The 21,911-nt window shown below is 38.4% G+C and overlaps 1 protein-coding gene and 1 pseudogene across 1 annotated transcript; one reads left to right on the top strand and one right to left on the bottom strand.

Moving 5' to 3' along the window:
• Window positions 1-6,927: 6,927 nt before the first annotated feature.
• LOC143574894 (CENP-B homolog protein 2-like) lies at window positions 6,928-8,685 on the top strand (annotated as a pseudogene).
• An 11,523-nt stretch (window positions 8,686-20,208) lies between these two features.
• LOC143574885 (uncharacterized) lies at window positions 20,209-21,165 on the bottom strand. The gene has a single exon (XM_077059396.1). It carries the CDS (start codon window positions 21,163-21,165, stop codon window positions 20,209-20,211), a length of 957 nt encoding a protein of 318 aa, XP_076915511.1.
• Between the last annotated feature and the right edge of the window lie 746 nt (window positions 21,166-21,911).

Raw genomic sequence — 21,911 nt, 5'->3', positions numbered from 1 at the left:
TTGTAAAAGGGTGTGTATGCCAGCCCAAAACATAAAAGAGTTAAACAGGGGCATCATGAACTCACCTGACACGAGTCAGGCAAATACCAACGAGCTAGAGAACCTTTAAGCGAATCCACAAATCAAAAGCCTGTCGGATTGTACATAAAGATTACTAAGTAAACCATACCGACTCGCTTATCCTACGAGGCGTTCTAACATGATTTGATTAACCTAAAGCCTTATCCATCCAAATTCTAATTACATTAGCCCCGAGGCCTCATAATTACCAAAACCACCCTTAGTAAAAGCTGGGGACAAAGGATTTCCAAACTACACCTGAAAGTCGTTAATTGTGTCGAATACGCGCGCTAACTAGTTGTTTAAGTAATTATCAACCGACTCAGCCCCGTGTGGATAAAATTTAGTATAATTACAGCCAAAAAGTCCACACAAAACTTCATGGGTTGAACGGGTCGGCAATTCACTTGTACAACGCACAATATACCAATTAAACGAGAATTTGCGTTATACCGACCCGTTTGGGCAACCGACAACCAATTCAGCCCCGTTTAGATAAAAATTAAGATTTTCACAGCTTGTATATCATACCAAGGCTACACAATCTGAATTGGTTGTTATTCCCCTTAAATAACGCGCGAAACGCAACAATCAACAATCTAGACAACCGAAATCCTAGTTTTCAATATATCGACAATTGACCAATCAAACGAACTTCATTGCTCACGATATTAAAGTATGATATACATGACATACCTAGAAAGGTGATAGAGCAAAAACCTCACTTAATTCAGCCCCGAAAATACTCAATTGGATAGCCACCGGTTAAGCTTAAACCGAAAGAATCGATCAATAACGGGTCTAATATGCAGATTTTAGCATGCAAAGATGTATTTTATTACATAGGAAAAGCATAGAAATAAATTATGAAATTTTTAACAGAGTTGCATAAATGACTTAGGGTTCTAAAAATATTTTTGTTATATTTTTTTCAAATGGACACAAAAATCATAAAAATTCACCCATCACAGAAGGGTACGTGCAGCTATTTCAGTGTGCAACCAAACCAAATTAAACGATTCCAATTGGGTTGCAATCCTAACTCAATATGTGAAGTTCCAGAAGTGGAACCAACCAATTTGAACATGTCAAAAAAGAGTTATGATGTCGGGAAGACATATACTAGAATTTGACTCCCCGCATCAGCGTTGACACACGTTTTTATAAAATCATAAAAACCATTCAAATCTCGTCCAAAAATTACAAATGTTACCTTTCTGAAAACTAGACTCAAAGTAGAACATCATGGAAATGAGAATCGGGCAAAAACAATCAATTATCATCGAGTTACGGACCAAACAATAAACAAGCACGAATATGTCAGAAACTCTTATAATCAAAACTCAAACCCTAACATGATTATGACATCTCTAGGGTTCAATAAACGATGTAATTGTGAAAAAGACCTTCATTGATATAATAATAACCTTGAATTAGAGTTTGGCACTTTGGAATTGGCTAGAAAAAGACAAAAAAAAAAATGGTAGTGTGGCTCTCTCCTCCTGCCGATCGGACCATTGATTGCAAAACTGGTACTATTGACTTGGCATTTGGTAACCATAGGCTCATATTAAACGTTTTCAGACATAACTTCGAGTTCAGATCTGATTTGTGTGCTGACTGTTGCTGTTGCTACTGATTTTTATTGCTGAAGTTGCTGAATTGCTTTCAAAACAGGCCGAAATGGTTGTTTTTGCGCTGAAAGTGCTGAAAACCCGATGAAAGTTGAAACGCACTGTTTTTAAGTGCTGAAACGAACCGAAAAGTGCTAAAACGAGCTGAAACTTGCTGAAATTTGTTGCTGATTTTGCTGTTAAAACTGCAGAAAACGAACCTGAAAGTTGCTGTTTTTTGCGTTAAAGTTTGCTGAAACGAACTGAAATCTTATTAAACATGCTGGTTTTGCTGCTGAAACGAGATGTTTATGCACTGAAATTTGCTGAAACAGGCCAAAAACGCGCCAAAACATGCTGATTTTTAATGCTGAACTGCTGTCAAGACGTTCTGAGTTTACTGTTTAAGTGCTGAAATGGGCTAAAAAAGCGCCAAAATGTGCTGATTTTGGTGCTGAAATTGTTGAAACGTGCTTAAACGAGTTGAACTGCTGTTAAACGAGCTGAAACATGTTGTTTTCACGCTGAATATGCTGTTAAACAAGCTGAAATTGCTGTTAACGAGCTGATATGAGAAGAAACGAACCAGAAAGTTGCTGAAATTTGCTGTTTTGCTGATAAACGAGCTGAAATGAACCAAAATTTGCTGTTTTGCTGATAAACGAGCTGAAACGAGTCAGAAAGTTGCTGTTTTGCTGATAAACGAGCCTAAACGAGCCAAAAAGTTGCTGTAATTTGTTGAATTTAGTTGTACAAAAATTTGAAAAATTTCCAAAATGGAATTTTCGAGTTTGTTTAACGTTGAAGCTACACCGAGAAGAAACATAATGAAAGTTTTGAAGAAAGAATTTGATGATTTTGAGATGATGACCGGAGAATCGTTTGATCGTTTAATCAAAAGATATTGCAAGCTTGTTAGCGAAATGAAACATATAGGGATTGAGAGAGAGAGTTCAAATACATTGACAGATTGTCCGATATACTTGTTGAAACTTCACTTGAAGATTTAGGTATAATCATTTTGTCAGTACAATCAGACCCTAACACATACAATAGTCTCAGTCTCTCCTGATTCATCGAGAAGCTAATGATGCACGAGGAAATTGAAAATTCTGAGAAGGTTGTGAATGTTGATAATGAGATTGGAGTTCAAAATGATCAGTCTGAAAAGTTTGAAGTGATTGATTAACTTGCTGAAAAGATTGTCAAATCTTAAGAACTATCACAGCCAAAATTTGAGAACACTCCAAAGTTCGATAATGATAGTGATTCAGAATTTGACTAAGAATTGGTTTTGAAATCATGCTGTCAGTCTACTTGTGATCCTCTGAAGTTGGAATTGAGGGAAATTAAGGTTGAGGATGAAGCTGAGGAAGCTGTTGCTGGAGCTAAGGGAACTGAACTTATTCTCAAGCCAGTCTGAACAGAAAGTTCAGACATCCCGACTATGAAAGTTGAAGAGGTTAACTTATTTGAGGTACACTATGAATCTTTTGCTCATTATTATGTTAAAATCAAATCAGGGTCTAATCATGAGTCGTTAAACATTCATAATGTAAAGTCATGTTAAAAATGTGAGTTATTTCATAAAAAATGTATAGAAAAAGATGTGGATAATAAATTGTTAAAAACTCGCAATGACTCCTTACTAAATGAGCATAAACGTATTTAGGAAGCTAATGCTAAGCTTCAAACATGTGAAAAGGCACCGGGGGAAAAGATTGATCAAAATGAGAAAACAATTTCGACGTTTAAACAAACTTTAAATGATAAACAGATTGCCAGAAACAAACATATTGACGAAAATACTGCACTTAAACAAGAGCTACTAACTTTAATGAAAAAGTTGATTTGAAGCTTAACAGCTACAAAGCAGCATCTTTCGTCCTAGACAATATTCTCCCCAAATCGACAGGAAAAGATGAAGTATCTGGGGAAGTTGTTTATGGTTATAATGATCATGGATTGGGGTATAAGCAAGTTCAAACCCAATTTCCCCTGAGCAAATAAAATTGGAAACAATTGTGCGTGATCGTGTTCAAAACCCTCCAATTAGAAAGTTTGTTGACCGGATGAGGTGTTTTAACTGTAACGAAGTAGGGCATACGTTCTTTTTGTGTCCTAATTGTTATAAGAACGATCATGGTAACCCCAAAAAATTTGTTAATAATGTTGAATTCGTACATGGTACGACATCTGATAGCGAGAAAGAAATTCAGTTTCGAAATCACTCCAATAAGGATTTCTTTGTTCGAAAAGTCTAATGTAAACAAACTGAGGAACCTCCTTACTATAAGAAGAGTCCTATGTTTGCATACGGTCTAAAATCAGATGTTACATTGAAAATCAACCAGGATAGTCTTAAAACAGAAAAACAGAAATTTTAAAATTCAAAATCTAAAAATACGAGCTCAAGTGTCAAATCAAATTCAAATTTAAACTTTAAACCTAAAGTTGTTGAGGTTATTGATTTGAAAGAGTGTGATGCAAAAATGTTTGAAATATTGAATTTTTATGTGAAAATATCCAAATCAAAGTTATATCATTGGATCGTCAAGGCTCATATGTCAAATCCAAACAAGATTTTGTTGAAAAGGTGTTTTGTTCTGAAAGTTCGGATAACATTGTCATATCTGTAAAATCCAAAACTTCAAAAAATTCAAATGTTTTAAATGTTGATTCTGAGTGTTCAGACATCAAGCATTCTGTTGTAACAAAATTTGTTTAAAACTCCTAAAAATGTTGAGAATTTTGAAAATGTCATAAGGTCCAAGACCAATCGGGCTTGGATTTCTTTGTTTCCTTAAACATTGTGTGCAAGGGCTCCCATAAGTCATAATGTCTATCATTGGAGCATGGTTGTGCTAAACATTGTCAAATCAATGGAGGGCGGGTCAAACATAGGAAATCTGGAAAGATGGAGCTCATTACGGTTTGCTTTTTATGTCCATTCTGGATTGCTTAACTGTCTGTTCTTGTTAATGAGGTTACCATTGTGATTAACTAAAAGTGATCTAAAAATATTTGTAGACCAGATCAAACAGTCAGGTTTATTTTTGATAATGTTTTTGATTTTAAAAGGAGTAAAAAGTTTGAGAAAAATTTAAAAACATTTAAGAAAGTTAAAAAAAATGAGTATTTGAAGCAAAAAAGAAAGATGATAGTACATTGATCATCTGGTCCAAGTCCAGTAAAAAGTAAGCAAAAAATGGCTGTGTGCTTAAATGTTTCAGTGTATTGGTAGGCCTTTAAACAAACAAGTAAGAAAAAGTATGTGATATAAACCTAAATACAGCCGAATCTAGTGGATTAACATCTTGAAGCTTGATTATTATCTGTTTTATGCAAAAGAAAAAGTTTAAAGATTGCTGTGTGTGCATGCTTTAATTTTTCAAAGAAATTCAGCTTATTTTTCATTTTATTTTGCAAAGAAATTCAAATTGATATTTTCTTTATTTTTGTTCAATTCTTGGATTCTCTCCTGCGTGCTAAGATTATCCGACCTAAGGGTTAAGATTTGAATATTCTGCTTTATTTTCTTGGTGTTTCGTATAAAGCTTTGGACTTTCTCAGCGCGATAATATGGTATTATCCGACTTAATTTTAAAGCTTTATACATCTTCAACTTATTTTATCGTTTTCTTTTGTTAAAATGGAACCTTATCTGCGTGTAGTAATACCGATCTTAAGGGAAAATTTTAACGCTCTGAGTTGTTTTGCTTTGTTATTTTTGCATGAGACACAGCTAATCAAGTTTAAAGGTCCAAAACAAAATATACATGTGAAAACACATTGTATAAGATATACAAATTATGTCTGAAGGGTGAGGTCCACATAAGATTCGTGCTTAATTGAACCAAATTAAATAATATCACAGAAATTTCTGAATCATTTGTTAGAAGGTTTAAGTGGACAATAATAACAATGACAAACTTAACGTCAGTCATAATAAAGCTGAAAATAAAACCGTGATGGAAGCGCAATTTGGTCAATATGATTCTCTGCTCAAACTCACAAAAATATGTAACTGTTTACATGTTTGTAAATAGCTTGAAGTTCATTTATTTACTGTCTTTATTGTTTTTCATTAAAACCAAAAATATTTTATTTTTTCGATTTATTTTCGACTGTTGATGTTGGAATACAAAATTTTATAAAATCAATTGGAAACGTACTTCAATGTCATTTTTTTTCAAGATCATTAACTTGGTCTGAATTAAACAACTTTTTGTTGATGTTTGTGGTGGTAAATTGTCAAATGGTTGAAAAATCTTTATAAGTATTTGAGTATGCTTACATTTTTAATTAAGATTTTCAACTTACAATTATCATGAGTAAAAGGTCCTATCAAGACATGAAGCTTTAGGGGGAGAATTATTGTAGACTTTAAAGATTCAGTTTTGGAAAGTGTCAAAGACTATACAAAAAGAGACGATAATGTTTAAACAATTGTTTGAAGCTTTATGTCAAATGTTCTTCACACTTAAGGAAGGAATTGAGAATTTGAAGGAGAAGTGTTGACAAGACAAGAAATACCCCGAGCTAAAATGTTAAAGCACCTAATTTGAATGGAAAGACTCAGCAATATCCGAGGGGGAGTCTATTAGTGCATACGCCTATCGCTTTCGTCTTTGTCAAATGAAGGTGCACGGAGCTTTAAATGAGCTAAAATTGGAGCATTTTAGATGGATTAAAAATGAAGATATTGTTATGTGGAGTGATAGAGAATTTGAATACGAGCATGTGGGCGAAAACGGCACGTAAAACGGAGCTATAACGAAGAAGTTATGTGCAAAACAGTATTCTGTTTTTCTTGAGCACAACTTATGCGCCCGAAAACATATGCGCTGAAACATATGCGCCCGGATACATATGCGCTGCAACTTATGCGCCCGGATACGTAATTATGCGCCAGAAATGCTCCAACCTCTCTATAAATAGTAATCTTTACATATGTATTATAACTTTTTTGTCCAGAACGTATATGTACTGATATTTGTCATATCTGGTTGTAAACCTTGATATATATATATAGTAGAAACTCTATAAAATAATACACTTGGGACCACTAAAATTTATTAATTAAAAGAGTTATTAATTAATCGATAAATTAATATTTAATAATTTATATATTAATTAATATTTTATTAATTTATAGTAGAATACTTAGTTTACAAACACCTTTCAAGCTTTCACTTAATTATTGTATACAATGCATATATATCAAATGAACGGCCCAATTTGAAAGAAACCTTCAATCTCCCACCTTATTATGCTTCTTGTGTTCAATGTATCACTTTATGGACATTAAAAATATTTTCTATATAAATACAAGATCAAAATAGGTTAACACAAACAAATCATACACACAACATGGCTTCCCATCTTAAAGGTGTGAAAAAAACAACAATGACAGATGAGATTCGAAGAGCATTATGCAAGCACAAAAAGGATAATCCAAGTCTCAATCAAAAGCAATTGCAAGAATGGGTTCATAGTAACTATGGTTTGCAGGTGAGTCAAGCGACAATATCGAATACTGTTAAGCGGTCTTTAGAGTATCTCTCACTTGCTCCCGAAAGAGGCGATGTTAAGCGACACAAACCGGCAAAATTTCCTGACCTAGAAAAATCTCTCTATGAATGGATTTTTCAATATCAAGAACATGTGAATATGACAGGTGAACTAATCATCGATAAGGTGAAAAAGTTCATGAAAGATATGTATCCAGTGGATACTCCAGACTTTACTTTTTCTATTGGTTGGCTTGGAAAGTTCAAAGCAAGATATGGAATTAAAAATTTCCGGCGTTTTGGAGAGAGTGGATCTGTTGAAATGGAGGGCATGGAGGACAAATTAAAATCCATAAGAGACAAAGTTGATCAGTTTGAAATGAAAGACATCTTTAATATGGATGAAACAGGTTTGTTTTTTTATTATTTTATTTTATATTTTGTACTTTAGTGATGTAATTATTTACATGTTTTGATCTTAAACAGGTTTGTTTTTTAGACTTCAACCGGATCATTCCCTTGCAACAATGCAGCTTGAAGGGAAAAAACAAGACAAGGAAAGACTAACTGTTGCTATTTGCTGTAATGAGGAAGGTTCGGAAAAACTTCCTTTATGGATTATTGGGAAATATGCTAAACCAAGGTGCTTCAAGAATGTAAACTTGAACAGTCTGAACTGTGAGTACCGTGCTAAGAAACGAGCTTGGATGACTGGTGTGTTATTTGAAGAATATGTTCGCCAACTTAATAAAAAAATGGTTGGAAGAAAAATTCTCTTGATTGTGGATAATTGCCCTGCTCATCCAAAAATTATTGAAGGATTACGAAATGTTGAATTATTTTTTTTGCCACCAAACACAACTTCAAAAATTCAACCTTGTGACGCGGGGATCATATGAGCTTTTAAGATGCATTATCGTCGTCGATTTTATAGAAGTCTTTTGGAGGGTTATGAATTAGGGGTTCCAAATCCAGCAAAAATAAATGTATTAGATGCAATGAATCTTGCAATTTCAGCATGGACTATGGATGTTCGTGCAAATACAATTGCGAACTGCTTTCGTCATTGTAAACTTCGATCAACAGATAACATGACTTTTGAGAACTCAGATGAAGGTGGTGAAAGCACTCAAGAACTCCAGAATTTGATTAAAGAGTTGGGTTATCGCAATGCAATGGATGTCGAATATGTTCTGACTCACCCAGAAGAAAATGTAGTTTCACAGTTGTTAATTGATGAAGAAATTATTGAAAGCGTTATTGGAATTAATAAAGATGATATCGATGAAGAAGATGATGAAAGTTCTACAATGGAGCCCCCTTCGCGAAATGAAGCTATTAAAGCGGCAATTACATTGAACAATTTCTTGTTGAGATATGAGAAAACAACGCCAGAAGTTCTTACCATGCTAAGGAAAATTAGAGACGAGATTCAAGGGGAAATTGATTTCAACAAAAAACAAAAGACAATTGAGTCATTTTTCAAGAAACCTTCATAAATCATTCATGTAATATGCTATATATAAGGAATTATTAATTTATATTTTCTATAGGGTCTAAAGAAATTATCAAAAATGTATTATCTTATAATTTTAGCGAATTATTAATTTAGCACCCTATCCCCGAGCCGGGACCGGAAAAAAATATTATCTTAGAGAGTTTATTAAATAATCGAGTATTAATTTATCGAGTTTCTACCGTATATGAGAAATAAAGAGAAGTTAATGAGAAGTCTTGATGTTTTCGATCACGTTTAGGGATTCTGCACCTTCACGTTGATTCTAGATATCGATCTACGTCTTGTTTATGACACAAACACGTTCCTACATCATCCACAACCACCGTCACTACCAGTCGCCACCGACATATCACCATCAAGTACCTGTTCTGTCATCGTCATCATCCACCCTTTCATTTGTTGTTCGATCTTATATCCGATTCTCGAGGTAATTTTAATCGGTTATTGGTTTGATTTTGGGTCGGGTTTGATGGTGTTAGATTGTTGGTTCGAGTGTTAAACCAAAGCTTAGATTAGAAAAGTTAGTTATTTAGTTCGGTTAGTCGGTTGTCGGGTTTGTAGTCTGGGTAATGTGTAGAAATATTGTTTTGTCGTTGTCGGGTTTTTAGCGGGAGTGATTTTAGTCGATTTGGAAATTTCGAATGTTAGGTTGGCGGGCCAAGTTTTGTAATCTTTAAAAAAATATTTTAATATTATTTTAATATAAAAATTATTAAAAGAAAGTTTTAAATATTTTAGTATATTATATAATAGTATTTTGTTGGGACTTATAGTTTAGACCGACGCATCGAATTATTATTATTGTGGGTGAAAAATAATTAATATTTTTGGTCTCAACCAAGGGTGGATGGCTTAAAAACCAAGACATGCTAGACTAGTATAAATAGATGTATTTGTTAATTGTTCTAGTATGAGTGTATTGTGTATTGTGTGAGATCTAGGGGTTTATCTCTTTGAGTGAGCCGCCGCCTCCAGGATGAGCTCTCCTGGAGGTGGCTGATCTTTATTGTATGTCTGAGTGCTATGTATGATAATCTTTTGATAAATGAAATCATACTGCCACCTCTTTATCTTTGTGAATCGATTGCATATGTTTGTTCATCCAGTCTATTGTTCATTGTAAACGATTCAGGCTCTCTCCCAAACACCACTCATCCGTCCAAAACCCCCTTTCAAGAGCGAATACGATTCGATCCTAGCTCAGATCCGAGCTCCTCCGTTAATAATGACAATTATTCACGCTTCCGCACCAGGGCTTGGTTCTTACAATTGGTATCAGATTAGGGTTGCATAATCGTTCAGACTAACCGCTGAATCTGATTCATCTCACTCTTGAATCCACCATGGACGTTAAAACGATGAGGTTTGTTGAAAAATTTTTAGGGTTTTGAAATTATTTGATGATTTGGGTAAAATTTATGTGGATTGATGTTTGGGTTGATGACTCGTTCGGAGATTCAACATCAATTTCATGTTTATTTGGTTATATCGGTCCAGATCTGATGTAACAGTGTTTTTAGCTCGTTTTGGGGCAAGACTGTTATTGAAGATGATTTTCAGATCTGTAACGGCTGTTGATAGATTGAAGATAGATGGTTGATATTGAGATGACTGGAATATTTCTACAACGATTAATTTCAGATGAAGAGGCTTGGTTCTTGATCTGAAAATTAGGGTTTTATGTGCTTGTAACTGTTTCTGATATGAGTGAGCTGCTTAAACAGTAAAGGGAATATTGAAGAACATTGCTCCTGGTACAATCTGATATGAAGACGTCAAGAATGAATAGGTACCAGGAGCAATCTAATCATTGTTTGTAGCAGCAGATGGAAGATGCAAAGAGAATCTTCAAGCAGGTTCTGTATTGGAAAATCATTGATTGATGATGCAAAAAAGAAGTCTGGATGTCTCGAGCATGATAAGAATGGTCTCGAGTATGTAAAATGACCAAGTGTTGCTTTGAGCACAGCTTATCTAGAGCATATCTTATATCGAGCACATCAAGTTTGGTTTTGAGCACATGAACCCCGAGCACATCCTGGTTTATCTCAAAATCTATCTTTTGGTCTCGAGCACACTTTGTTCCACTCAAGCAAACCTTCTTCGAGCACACTTTGCTTTTGTGCATGCTCAGGAAAAGAAAAGAAAAACTAAGTAATTTTCGAGCAAGGTCTCAAGCAAGCTTGAGTAAAGACAGAAGCATGCTCAAGTAACAACAGAAAAATACAAGTGTTTTCTCGAGCAAGGGCCTCGAGCAAGCCCTCGAGCATGCTCTCCAGCATGCTTGACACAGAAAAACACCAAGTATTTTCTCGAGCAAGGGCCTCGAACAAGCTTTCCAGCATGCTCGATGAAAGAAAAAGACAAGTGTTTTCTCGAGCAAGGCCCTCGAGCAAGCTCCCCAGCATGCTTGAGTAAACACTGACTATGCTCGTGAAGGGACTTTGACTTGTGTGCTCGTGGACTGAATCCATGCTCGTGAATGAATTACATTTGAGATTTTTGGTGCCGTTGACCGTTTGACCAAGCTGATCTATACGGAAGATATATACAAGGGGTATTTTGGTAAATTTTATCCAATCATCAACAAGCAAAAGGAAATCAAAGCCTTATCAATTTTTCACAAACTTCATCAAAGAGCTTTACAAGAACAAGTGTTGACCAAGCTTACGGATTTTATCCCTTATGAGTGTCAACCAACATAATGTTTTGTTTATCTTTGTTTATTACAGAATCAACAATCTTGATATGGATGGTCAAGGTTGTTTCACCCATACTTGATTTGAAGACACAATTTTCAAAGACAATTGCAACGAAATTTGGGGAGTAAAAATTCATAATTTCATTGCAAATTGCTTGCTTCAAATCAAGTGAAAAGACTCAAGTTAAGGAAAAGTTGATCAATAATCTAAGATTCTTTAGAGATGTTTCATTGTTTGTGAGTATGGTACGATCGAGCATGATTTACTACTTCGAGCAAGGTTCTGAACCTTAAATGGTTGATTCTTCTAAGTGTTAAAGGCTTCGAGCAAGCTACACTTCAACGAGCAAGAGTATTCTTCTATCAAGCATGGATTGCCAATCGAGCAAACAACTTAATCATACAAGTTCTAACCAAGTGTTACGAGCAAAGGATGATCGAGCACATGGGGACGAGCATGGATGCAATAAGAGGATGTCACGTGAATCAAAGCAAAGACTTCGAGCACAGTTCAGTTACCGAGCAAGATTTACATCCGAGCATGATAAAGATTGCTGAATAAGAAAAGCTGAAGACATCAAGAAGAATTAGCTTGCTCGATGGACTTATTCGAGCAAAGCTTGAACAAGTCAAGAGGAATGAATCTTACTCAAAGGGAATATGTATTCTTCGAAAGAGAATATATTCCAAGTTAAGTATGCTCGAAGACACTCATCAAGCATACCTTGCAAAGGAAAGGTTTGAAGATAACATACAAGGAAAGAAACGGATTTGAAGAATGGAAGATTGTTTGCTGATCACATAGATTTGAATTCGATGACATCGATCTAAGGGGGAGATTGTTGGGACTTATAGTTTAGACCGACGCATCGAATTATTATTATTGTGTGTGAAAAATAATTAATATTTTTGGTCTCAACCAAGGGTGGATGGCTTAAAGACCAAGACATGCTAGACTAGTATAAATAGATGTATTTGTTAATTGTTCTAGTATGAGTGTATTGTGTATTGTGTGAGATCTAGGGTTTATCTCTTTGAGTGAGCCGCCGCCTCCAGGATGAGCTCTCCTGGAGGTGGCTGATCTTTATTGTATTTCTGAGTGCCATGTATGATAATCTTTTGATAAATGAAATCATACTGCCACCTCTTTATCTTTGTGAATCGATTGCATATGTTTGTTCATCCAGTCTATTGTTCATTGTAAACGATTCAGGCTCTCTCCCAAACACCATTCATCCGTCCAAAACCCCCTTTTAAGAGCGAATACGATTCGATCCTAGCTCAGATCCGAGCTCCTCCGTTAATAATGACAATTATTCACGCTTCCGCACCGGGGCTCGGTTCTCACATATTTTAATATATATATATATATATATATAATAGTAATAATATATAATATAAATACTAATATTTTATATGTTAATTATATTTAATATAATATATATAGTATTAATAATTTAATAATATTTTATTACTACTATTGGATTGCGAAGCTCGAACCGTCCGATTAGTCCGGTACTTTGACCTGTTTGTGGCACGCTTTTTGAGGCGTCAGTCGACTCTATCTGTTAAAGTCAGTTTGTGTTCGTTTAATTGTGTCAAGTCTTGTTTATATCGTTTGTTTATTGAGTTTCGGGGATTTGGTTTGTTAGTTTGAGCATTAAATGATTTTGGGTTAACCCGCCCGCACTCAATCTCTATATGGGCTGGTACACTTGGTATCAAGGTTGCAAAACTCGCTAGGTGCTCCTAGGGCGATCGACTAGGGAGTTGCGAGTACTCGGTCAAGGCGGGGTTTACTCGGGGAGTACTCGGACATGGTGTTTTATAAAGAAATTAAGTCGTAGAGATTATAAATGTGCTAAATATCAAAAGTTTACTAAATATTCTACTAAATATAAACGAAAAATATAAAAAACAATTAATAATACTTACATATTAGTTCAAGAACATATCTCAATTGTTGAAAGGCGTACCTCAATCGAACTTAAATAAGAGGTTTGCAAGTTTAGAACTTTGAATCGAATGATAACAATGGTGGTTGCGAGTTTAAACCTGAATTAGGTTGCGTCTTAGTGTGAAAAGGAAAAACAGCAGTGGTTGGCTCTTAGAAAAATTGTATATTTTTTTTAAATAAAGGTCAAAGTTTTGTTAAGACCAAGTTGGACCGCCTAGGCCGAGTAGAGCCACCTAGGTCCGAATTTGACCGCCTAGGACCGAGTTGGACCGCCTAGGGCTGATTCCGAGTTTTTTGACCTTGGAGAAGAAAAGCGGTGCACTGAAGTGCCGAGGAGCGCCTAGGCGCCGAGTACTCGGCCGCCTAGGCCGAGTTTTGCAACACTGCTTGGTATTATAACTTAAATATAGCGTATCCCCGAATTTTTTGTTTTTATCTTAATATTTTTTTCTTGTATAGTTATGGCCGACATTCGTGGATCGTCGGGCGCCAGAGGGCGCAAGCAGCCGAGGCAAAGGCAGTCGAGCGCTGGATGACGTGGTCCCGTTGCCGCTCCGCAGGGTGTGACAGATCCCCTGCAGCCCGTGGTATGACCTCCACGGGCGATTAAGTACGATTTTGTTGAGTTACCGATTACTCCCGACAAGGTTCGGGAGCATATCATTGGAGATGGCCTCCAGACTCCCCACATGGTGCTCCAATTCGCACCATTGTCAGAGGAGCAGACCATGTATTGTCGTTTCATGGCGATGTAGCTCCTCTGACACCGCACTGTTGATCGGAAACCGCTCAGTGAAGTGGGCCATGACGGGGTGGTCAGGGAGATATTAGGAGCACGATGTGCTCAGATCATCGCGTGCGACTCGACGTGATACGTTGAGCTTACACGCGAGTTCTTTTCCGCATTTCGACATGTGCCTGCCGACTTCTTCGAGCCGTATGTGGTTTCCTTTGCTCTTGGCCGGCGGACGTTCGAGATGTCTGTCCAGGATTTCGCCATGGCCACTTGTTTTTATACTCCGGAGTAGGTGCGTTACCCGAAGTTCATCTCGAGCATCCGGGGTTACACTTTGAGGGCCCAGCAGGATCGCGAGTTTTGGCTGACTGAGGCCAAGAGGGCAGGGATACGATAGCGGACGGGGCCCACTCGAGCATTGTTGTTGAGTCATATATCAGGGACCCCATCCACCATTACCTTCACCGTGTAGTTGCCTGCACCATCGTTGGCCGCCACTCCGGCAATGAGAAGTGCACAACTCTGAATTATTATGTCTGCTATCGCTTATCACCAGCCGGGAGGCCAACATTGCGACGCTACTTCTTGCTTCATTCTCCCGGAGCCGCAGTTGGCAGGGTTTGTCGGCCCGTCTTTCCATGGGGTCATGCATTACCAGATTGGCAGAGTGCTGGGGGTGTTCGACCGCTATCCCCGTGATTATTTTACCCCATGGCCTGTGACATGAGGTCGAAGACTCACTCAAAAATAAACCAAATACAACTAAATAGATAGCTGTAAGTGGGTGTCGAACACAATGAGTTTGTGGAATATGTGTTAAATCAGTAGGTTAACAGTCACACTAAATATAAAAGTAAATGACAAAAGTTAATCTTCAAATTGATTTTTGATTTGGTTGTAATATCTAAAATAAACTAACACGAAAGTTGTAAACGATTGATTAAACAAGCATTCCTCTCGGGGTTCAGGTTATTACTCAACACTCTTGTTAACATTCAATGGATAAACCATAATATCTTGGTTTTGTGCACATGCAATTGTTTGTGATTAATCAAGAACTAAGTACTCAGATTCCTAGAATGCGAAGTTGTTACTTCAACAATCAATCAATACTATTATCCCTAATTCTTTCCACTAAATCTCAATTGTCAACGACACCAACAACGCGTGGTTCAAAACTAGGTTTAGACGATATAGACAAGTTACAAACAATCACACAAACATGATAACTATATTAACATAAGCAATTAGATAATCAATCCAAGTTTAAGAACAAATAACATAAGTGTTTTGTAATTAACCTTACATCCCAAGAGGAATACCATAGAAACTAGCCGCTCATGGCTTGAGAGATCATTCTTGCATCAAGTGTCTTGTTTATAGCAATCCAAAACATAAACAAATGATTACAAACCCCAAAATATTGTTTTTGTCTTCAAAAATCGCCCTCTAGTCGTCCCCAAGTGAAAGGCAGTCCAAGAGTCACTCCAAATTGGTCTATTAAAAGACATGCATGTGAGTCTCCGCCCCGGACCGTGGGCCACGGTGTCAACCGTGGTCCACGGTTGACCAAAGTCAACCAGGCTTCCTAGCCACACTGTGGGCCACGGTTAGGACCGTGGGCCACGGTCCCTTTCACGGTGCCCTTTCTTCTCCACGGCACGGTGGACTCTGGAATGTTTGCTTCAGGTGGACCGTGGTTCACGGTCTAGACGTGGGCCACGGTGGAGCTCATTCCCGCGACTTGTTTTCTTCGTATCTCTCGCGTTCCAGCTCCGTTTTCTTCACCGTTTTCGCCCGTGTTCTCGTAACGTCGCTCTCTAGCTCCTCAAACCTGCAAACACACGAACAACCATAGTCAACTAATTCTACGGAATTAACTTAATCCGTAAGCATATTTATATTTTTTGAATCACTTAGTTACTTTCCTACGGGTCGCCCGTCACATTCCCACACTTCACCATTGCTTGTCCCCAAGCAACACTCGAAATCACAATTGCTTTTGAAACACACCGCCAAACAAACCACAAGACCGGCTCAGTTAAGGTCCCGAGTCATACCCTATTCCCACATAATTAGAGGTTTGCACTAGCTTACTTGATATTATATTTTAAAACATAGAATTCTAGTTAACCTTAACATGCTTTCGGTCTTTACTCATACATAACACACCGTCACTCATTAACTCACTTATCGGTGACCATTCCAAATATCACAATCATACTCGATTCTCCTCGCATACGCTTGTACCACCGTCAAATCTCCACCTAATCGTGCTTTAACTCAAATGCAAATCAAGAGGTCTTAAACGGGTTGTAATGAGGCTAGGGTTAAAGGTATGGAATGGGGATATTGCAAGTGGCTCAAGTGATCCGACCCGGCTTGTTACATTAAAACTAAAATAAATAAAAGAACACACTACTATATACATAACAACTTTCATCACGAACTCGAACCACAAGGCTTTGAACATTGCCTCGAGTTTTCCTTGTTTTTTCTCTTTTTTTTCATTTTTTTTATACATAATAACTTGCATAAACAATTAACTACTACTCTCTATTAATTACTAACAAAACAACTACAATTACAAAGAACAACCAACTAAGCCGAATCGTTTCACAAATACATCGGGGTTTGATCAAATAAAAAGAATTGGTCCAATAAAGTTTTCTAAAGGAACCAACCCCCCTCATTACCCACGCTCATATATGTAATTTATGAGGCCCAACCCCCAAAACCTGCACTCACACTCATCCGAGACGAGGCTTTAACCTAAGTGCCTCAATCACTTTTGCATTTATGCCAAGCTATGGTCTCGAAGTGCATTGATGGCACAAGTTCTAATGGAGAATAACCATTCCGTCACCGCTCTTCGTTTTCCCAAATACCCAAGTGACTATGGGCATGTTATGTGATTTGATAAACCGAAAGCATGCTAAACTTGCCTAGAATACTACTCGACCACATTTTTAACATAGCTAAGCAAACTTGATTTCTAGGGGAATTATGACCATGAAAGGTGACCAACACTTTGCCCCGCCAATTTTACCACTTTTCCGGTGTTTCTCTTTCAATTGTCTTCTTTTTCACCAAAAATTTTCATTTCATCATCATTTTTTTTTTGTTTTTTTTATTTTTTTTTATTATTATTTTTATTTATTTTTTTCAAAAGATTCCCCATCCCCACACTTGGGATACATTGTCCCCAAGGTATGGTTTTGAGAAACTTAAAACAGCACAAAAACACCACCACATTCCGACCCGCAACACTGTTTTAAAAGATTCCAAACTCCTCCCTTCCACCCAAATACGAACCCGAACACAAAATAAACAACTATACACAATATACAAAAAGCACATGCACTTGGTATGACGTGGTCCTTATTAATAGTAAGGCGGCTGTGGCGGCCGGAAGATGGAGGTCATAAAGTCTGAAAATTCGCCAAAGTTGAAAGCTCCACTTCCGCCGCTGCTGCCTTCTCCCGATGATGGTGGTGGTGGTGCCATCGACTGAATCGGGTCCACCCACATGGAGTGATGCAGTGATGGCTCGGGGTATCGTATGGACGCGTCATATGGAGGTAAAGATGTGTAATCCACGCTTGGTGGATCTGGAATAACCTCTTCACCTGCATGCCATTGTTCGTGCATTCTCCTATTTCGGTCATCTATGTACCTCATGTTTGTTCCGTGCTCCCGCGCATAAGCATGGGCACGGTTCCACATCTCATCACGGTCATGTCTCTGTTTCTCAGCTCGTTCGTGGTAAGCCCCCCATGAAAGTTTGGTGGTTAAAAGGTGCTCGGGACTCCTCCGACCAATTATCAAACGTGGAGGGCCGATGCCTCTCCACCACCTCGTTTATCGAACCCATGTGGGCCCAATTGTCTCCATACGAAGCATATCCCGAAGAATAGTCCCAACCCCTTTGTTGGGATCCACTACCACCAGCATTCTCGTCACCACCAACTACCTCCATGTCATCATCATCACTTCCTTCCTTAATTATTTCTTCCTGGTCTTCACCCGGCTCTTGTTCAACATCCTCCCTTAATACTCTCCATTTCACATCACCGTTTTTCAGTTGATGGTACCTTTCGCTCTTTGTATACTTCCAACCTGGGCCCAATGAATCCAATTTATGTTGCAAAAAAACCTTCCTCAACCCAATTGTGCCTGCTGGAATGGCGCCATGCAACTTCAGTATCACCGTGATCAACCGGCAGTGAGGGATCAACTTTATCTTGTTGCTTTCTCTTCTCGTCCATATATTGAGCATGGCTAAGTAGCGAAAGGAAATTCTCGGCTTGCCACTCATTAAAGCGGCCAAAACGGGAATGTCACTGTTTCTTACCACCGAAATGTCACTCCGACGGGGTACCACATTGGAGAGACATATGGTCATCAACAGTTGAGCTTCAATCCTCAATTCCCTTCTTTTAAAATTCGAACCTGTACCTCTTCCCCTCCTCAACACGGACGATAATATATTATACCATTGCGGGCTTTTGTCCAGATGGTCAAACAAATATCTAACCGATGGGTAGACATACGAATTGGCTGTCTTGCTATCAAACTGGGCAATTTGATTGAGTGTCTCGAAAGACATCTCCACCGTCGTTCCACCCACGGTACCGATCAATTTCAACTCCGAACCCTTCCTAAACGGTGGGCACCTCAACGTAGAAACCCACTTCTCAATTTCCTTATCGTAGCGCGTAGTACTTTCTCCACCGTAACATTGAAGGGCAGCTTCCCACCCTATTGCTTCAAATTTTTCGAACAAGCCAAACGCCTCAAACCCCGAATCGGTCACATTCTTCTCACACATGAATCCTTCTAACCTTTCTTTCAAAGTGCGCATCTTGTCCTTAAACTATTCAGGTTGCCATTCTAAAGCATAACTCGATAACACCCCACCTCTCCAGTCGGGTTTTGGGATCTCTACTTGCACATGCTCTTGTTCTTCTCACAACCGTTGTCTTTTGGCTTGGGCAGCCCGACCACTCTTAGATGCCGCCTTTCCTTTCCCCTTGTCCGAATTCCTTCCCATCCATACACACAAACCACCAAAAACAAACCAAGTCAATTCAATATGTCCATCCCCACACTTGCTTGTTACCATAATTGTGGATAAACAACTCGTTATATAATTAACCAATTTCACAAAACTTCAATAACCACTTAATTTTTCAACTTTTCCATGAAAAATCACCAATTTCAAGCATTTATTTCTTTTCCACAACTACAATTTGTAACCATTATCACTAACAAGCAAGTGGGTTTACACAAATCAACACTGCCCTAACAATTTTTGCAATGTATTCAAAGAAATGACAAAGACATACCTTGGTTGGTGTTTTAGGATGATAAACAAGTAAGTTTTGACAAGCAAACAAGAAATCCCCAAAAATATTTGAAATTTTGGGATCCAAATCCTCACAAACGAGATTATACTTGAGAATGAGAGAGAAAAGGGGTTTGTATTGTTAATTCTCACAGAAATGCACTCACAATCGGGGTAAGAAACTTGGATTTCGGGGTTAATTTGAGAGAAAGAGATGGTGAAATTAGGGTTTTAGAGAGGAGTGTGAAGAAGAAGGGGAATATGGTTTTAAAATTTGTTTAAAGCCCTTAACCCGTCAAATTGTAGCAGTTCTGCGCGCACCATGGGCCACGGTGTGAACCGTGGTCCACGGTTGACCAAGGTCAACGAATTGTACAGCTCGAACCATGGGCCTCGGTGTGGACCGTGGTCCACGGTGATGTTGAACCAAGAACTCTAGAGTCGACCGTACCGTGGCCAACGCTTGGACCGTGACCTACGGTGGCCGAATCGTGTCCCACGGTTTGGACCGTGGGCCACGGTGAACCTTCTTTTTTTTTGCACAAAACGAAACTACAGAATGTATAGTACCTAAAACAAGACGACAACTAGAATTACCCTACCCCCCCCCCCCCCATGAAAATCCCGAGTTGTCCTCAACATGGTAGAAAAACTCCTAAGAACTTCCCCACACTTGACTCGAACACACTCCCACGAGAGAGAGGTAATTTAAAAAAATAATTTTAACAAAAGCTATTTACACCCTATAACATACCTGGGCCTTTATGTGGTGGAACCGTCTGGTGAGCTTAAGAGGAAACTCATCTTATCATTGTTAATCACCTTCAAATCTTTCCCTTCTAGGTACGGTTTGAGACGATGTCCATTCACCACTTGTTTAGTTCGACTTTGCACGTCCTCAATCTCCACATCACCAAACTTCCCGACTCTTCTGATCACATACGGGCCCATCCATTTGCTTTTGAGGTTCCCGGGAAACAATTTGAGTCTTGAATTATAGAGCCACACTTTTTGCCCAACCTCAAATGTTCGTTTCCTTATCTTGGCATCGTGCACTCTCTTCGATTTGTCTTTGTAATTCGAAGCGCATTCATATGCCTCATCCCGGATTTCCTCCAACTCGTTCAATTTAAACTTTCTTAACTCACCGGCTTCCTTGTAATCCAAATTAACACTCTTAATTGCCCATAATGCCCGGTGAGCCAACTCCATTGGCAAATGACACCCCTTTCCATACACCAATCGATACGGAGTGGTACCAATCGGTGTCTTGTAAGCCGTGCGATAAGCCCACAATGCATCATCCAACTTAGTTGACCAATCTTTTCTATCAGCCCGAACCGTCTTCATTAAAATCTCTTTGATTTGATGATTCGAAACTTCAAGTTGGCCACTTATTTGAGGATGATAAGGTGTTGCAATTCGGTGATTCACACCATAATGCTTCAACAATTTGCCAAATGCAAAATTCTTGAAGTGTGATCCACTATCGATTATGATAACTCGGGGGATCCCAAATCTTGAGAAGATGTTGGATTGAACAAATTTGCACACTTCGGAATGATCATTACTTCTTGTTGCAACCGCTTCGACCCACTTTGACACGTAATCAACCGCGACAAGAATGTACAAGTACCCGCATGAGTTTGGGAACAGGCCCATGAAGTCTATACCCCAAACATCAAAAATGTCCACAACCAAAATGGGTTGCAAGGGCATTTCATTCCGTTTCAATATACCCCCCATTCGTTGGCAATTTAAACAATGCCGAGCGTGTTCACTAGCATCCTTGAATATCATCGGCCAATAGAATCCTCACATAAGTACTTTGTACCCCGTTTTAGAGCCACTAAAATGGCCCCCACATGCCGACAAATGAGCGTGTGTCAAAATCTCTTGTACTTCATTCTCGGGTACACATCTTCTCACTACTTGATCTGCTCCAATCTTGAAAAGGTCTGGTTCATCCCAAATGTATTGCTTAACTTGGGCCGCGAATTGTTGCCTTCTCTTCTTCGACCAATACTCCGGAATCGCACCCGTTGGCAAAAAATTGACATAATGAGCATACCACGGTGCGATCGATACAACAAGCAACTGTTCATCCGGGAACCTCTCGTTTATCTCTTTCGGGTCATCAACACCTTCAAGGGTAATTCACGACAAATGATCGGCTACTACATTTTCACATCCCTTCTTGTCACGAATTTCAAGATCGAACTCTTGCAACAATAACACCCATCGAATCAAACGCGGCTTTGCAACCTTCTTTTCCATAAAATAACGCACCGCACTATGATCCGAGTACACCACAACTTTACTTCCCAAAATATATGAGCAAAACTTTTCTAAGGCATACACCACCGAAAGCAGCTCCTTTTCAGTGGTGGTGTAGTTCAATTGAGCCTCGGATAAAGTCTTGCTCGCATAATAAATCACCACCGGCTTTTTGTCCAACCCTTTGA

Source organism: Bidens hawaiensis, unplaced genomic scaffold (genome assembly GCF_021521415.1).
Source record: "Bidens hawaiensis isolate Kalapana, Puna unplaced genomic scaffold, B.hawaiensis_p1.1 tig00001412_1, whole genome shotgun sequence".
NCBI classification, from domain to species: Eukaryota; Viridiplantae; Streptophyta; class Magnoliopsida; order Asterales; family Asteraceae; genus Bidens; species Bidens hawaiensis.
This window is presented reverse-complemented; position numbering and strand designations above follow the sequence as displayed.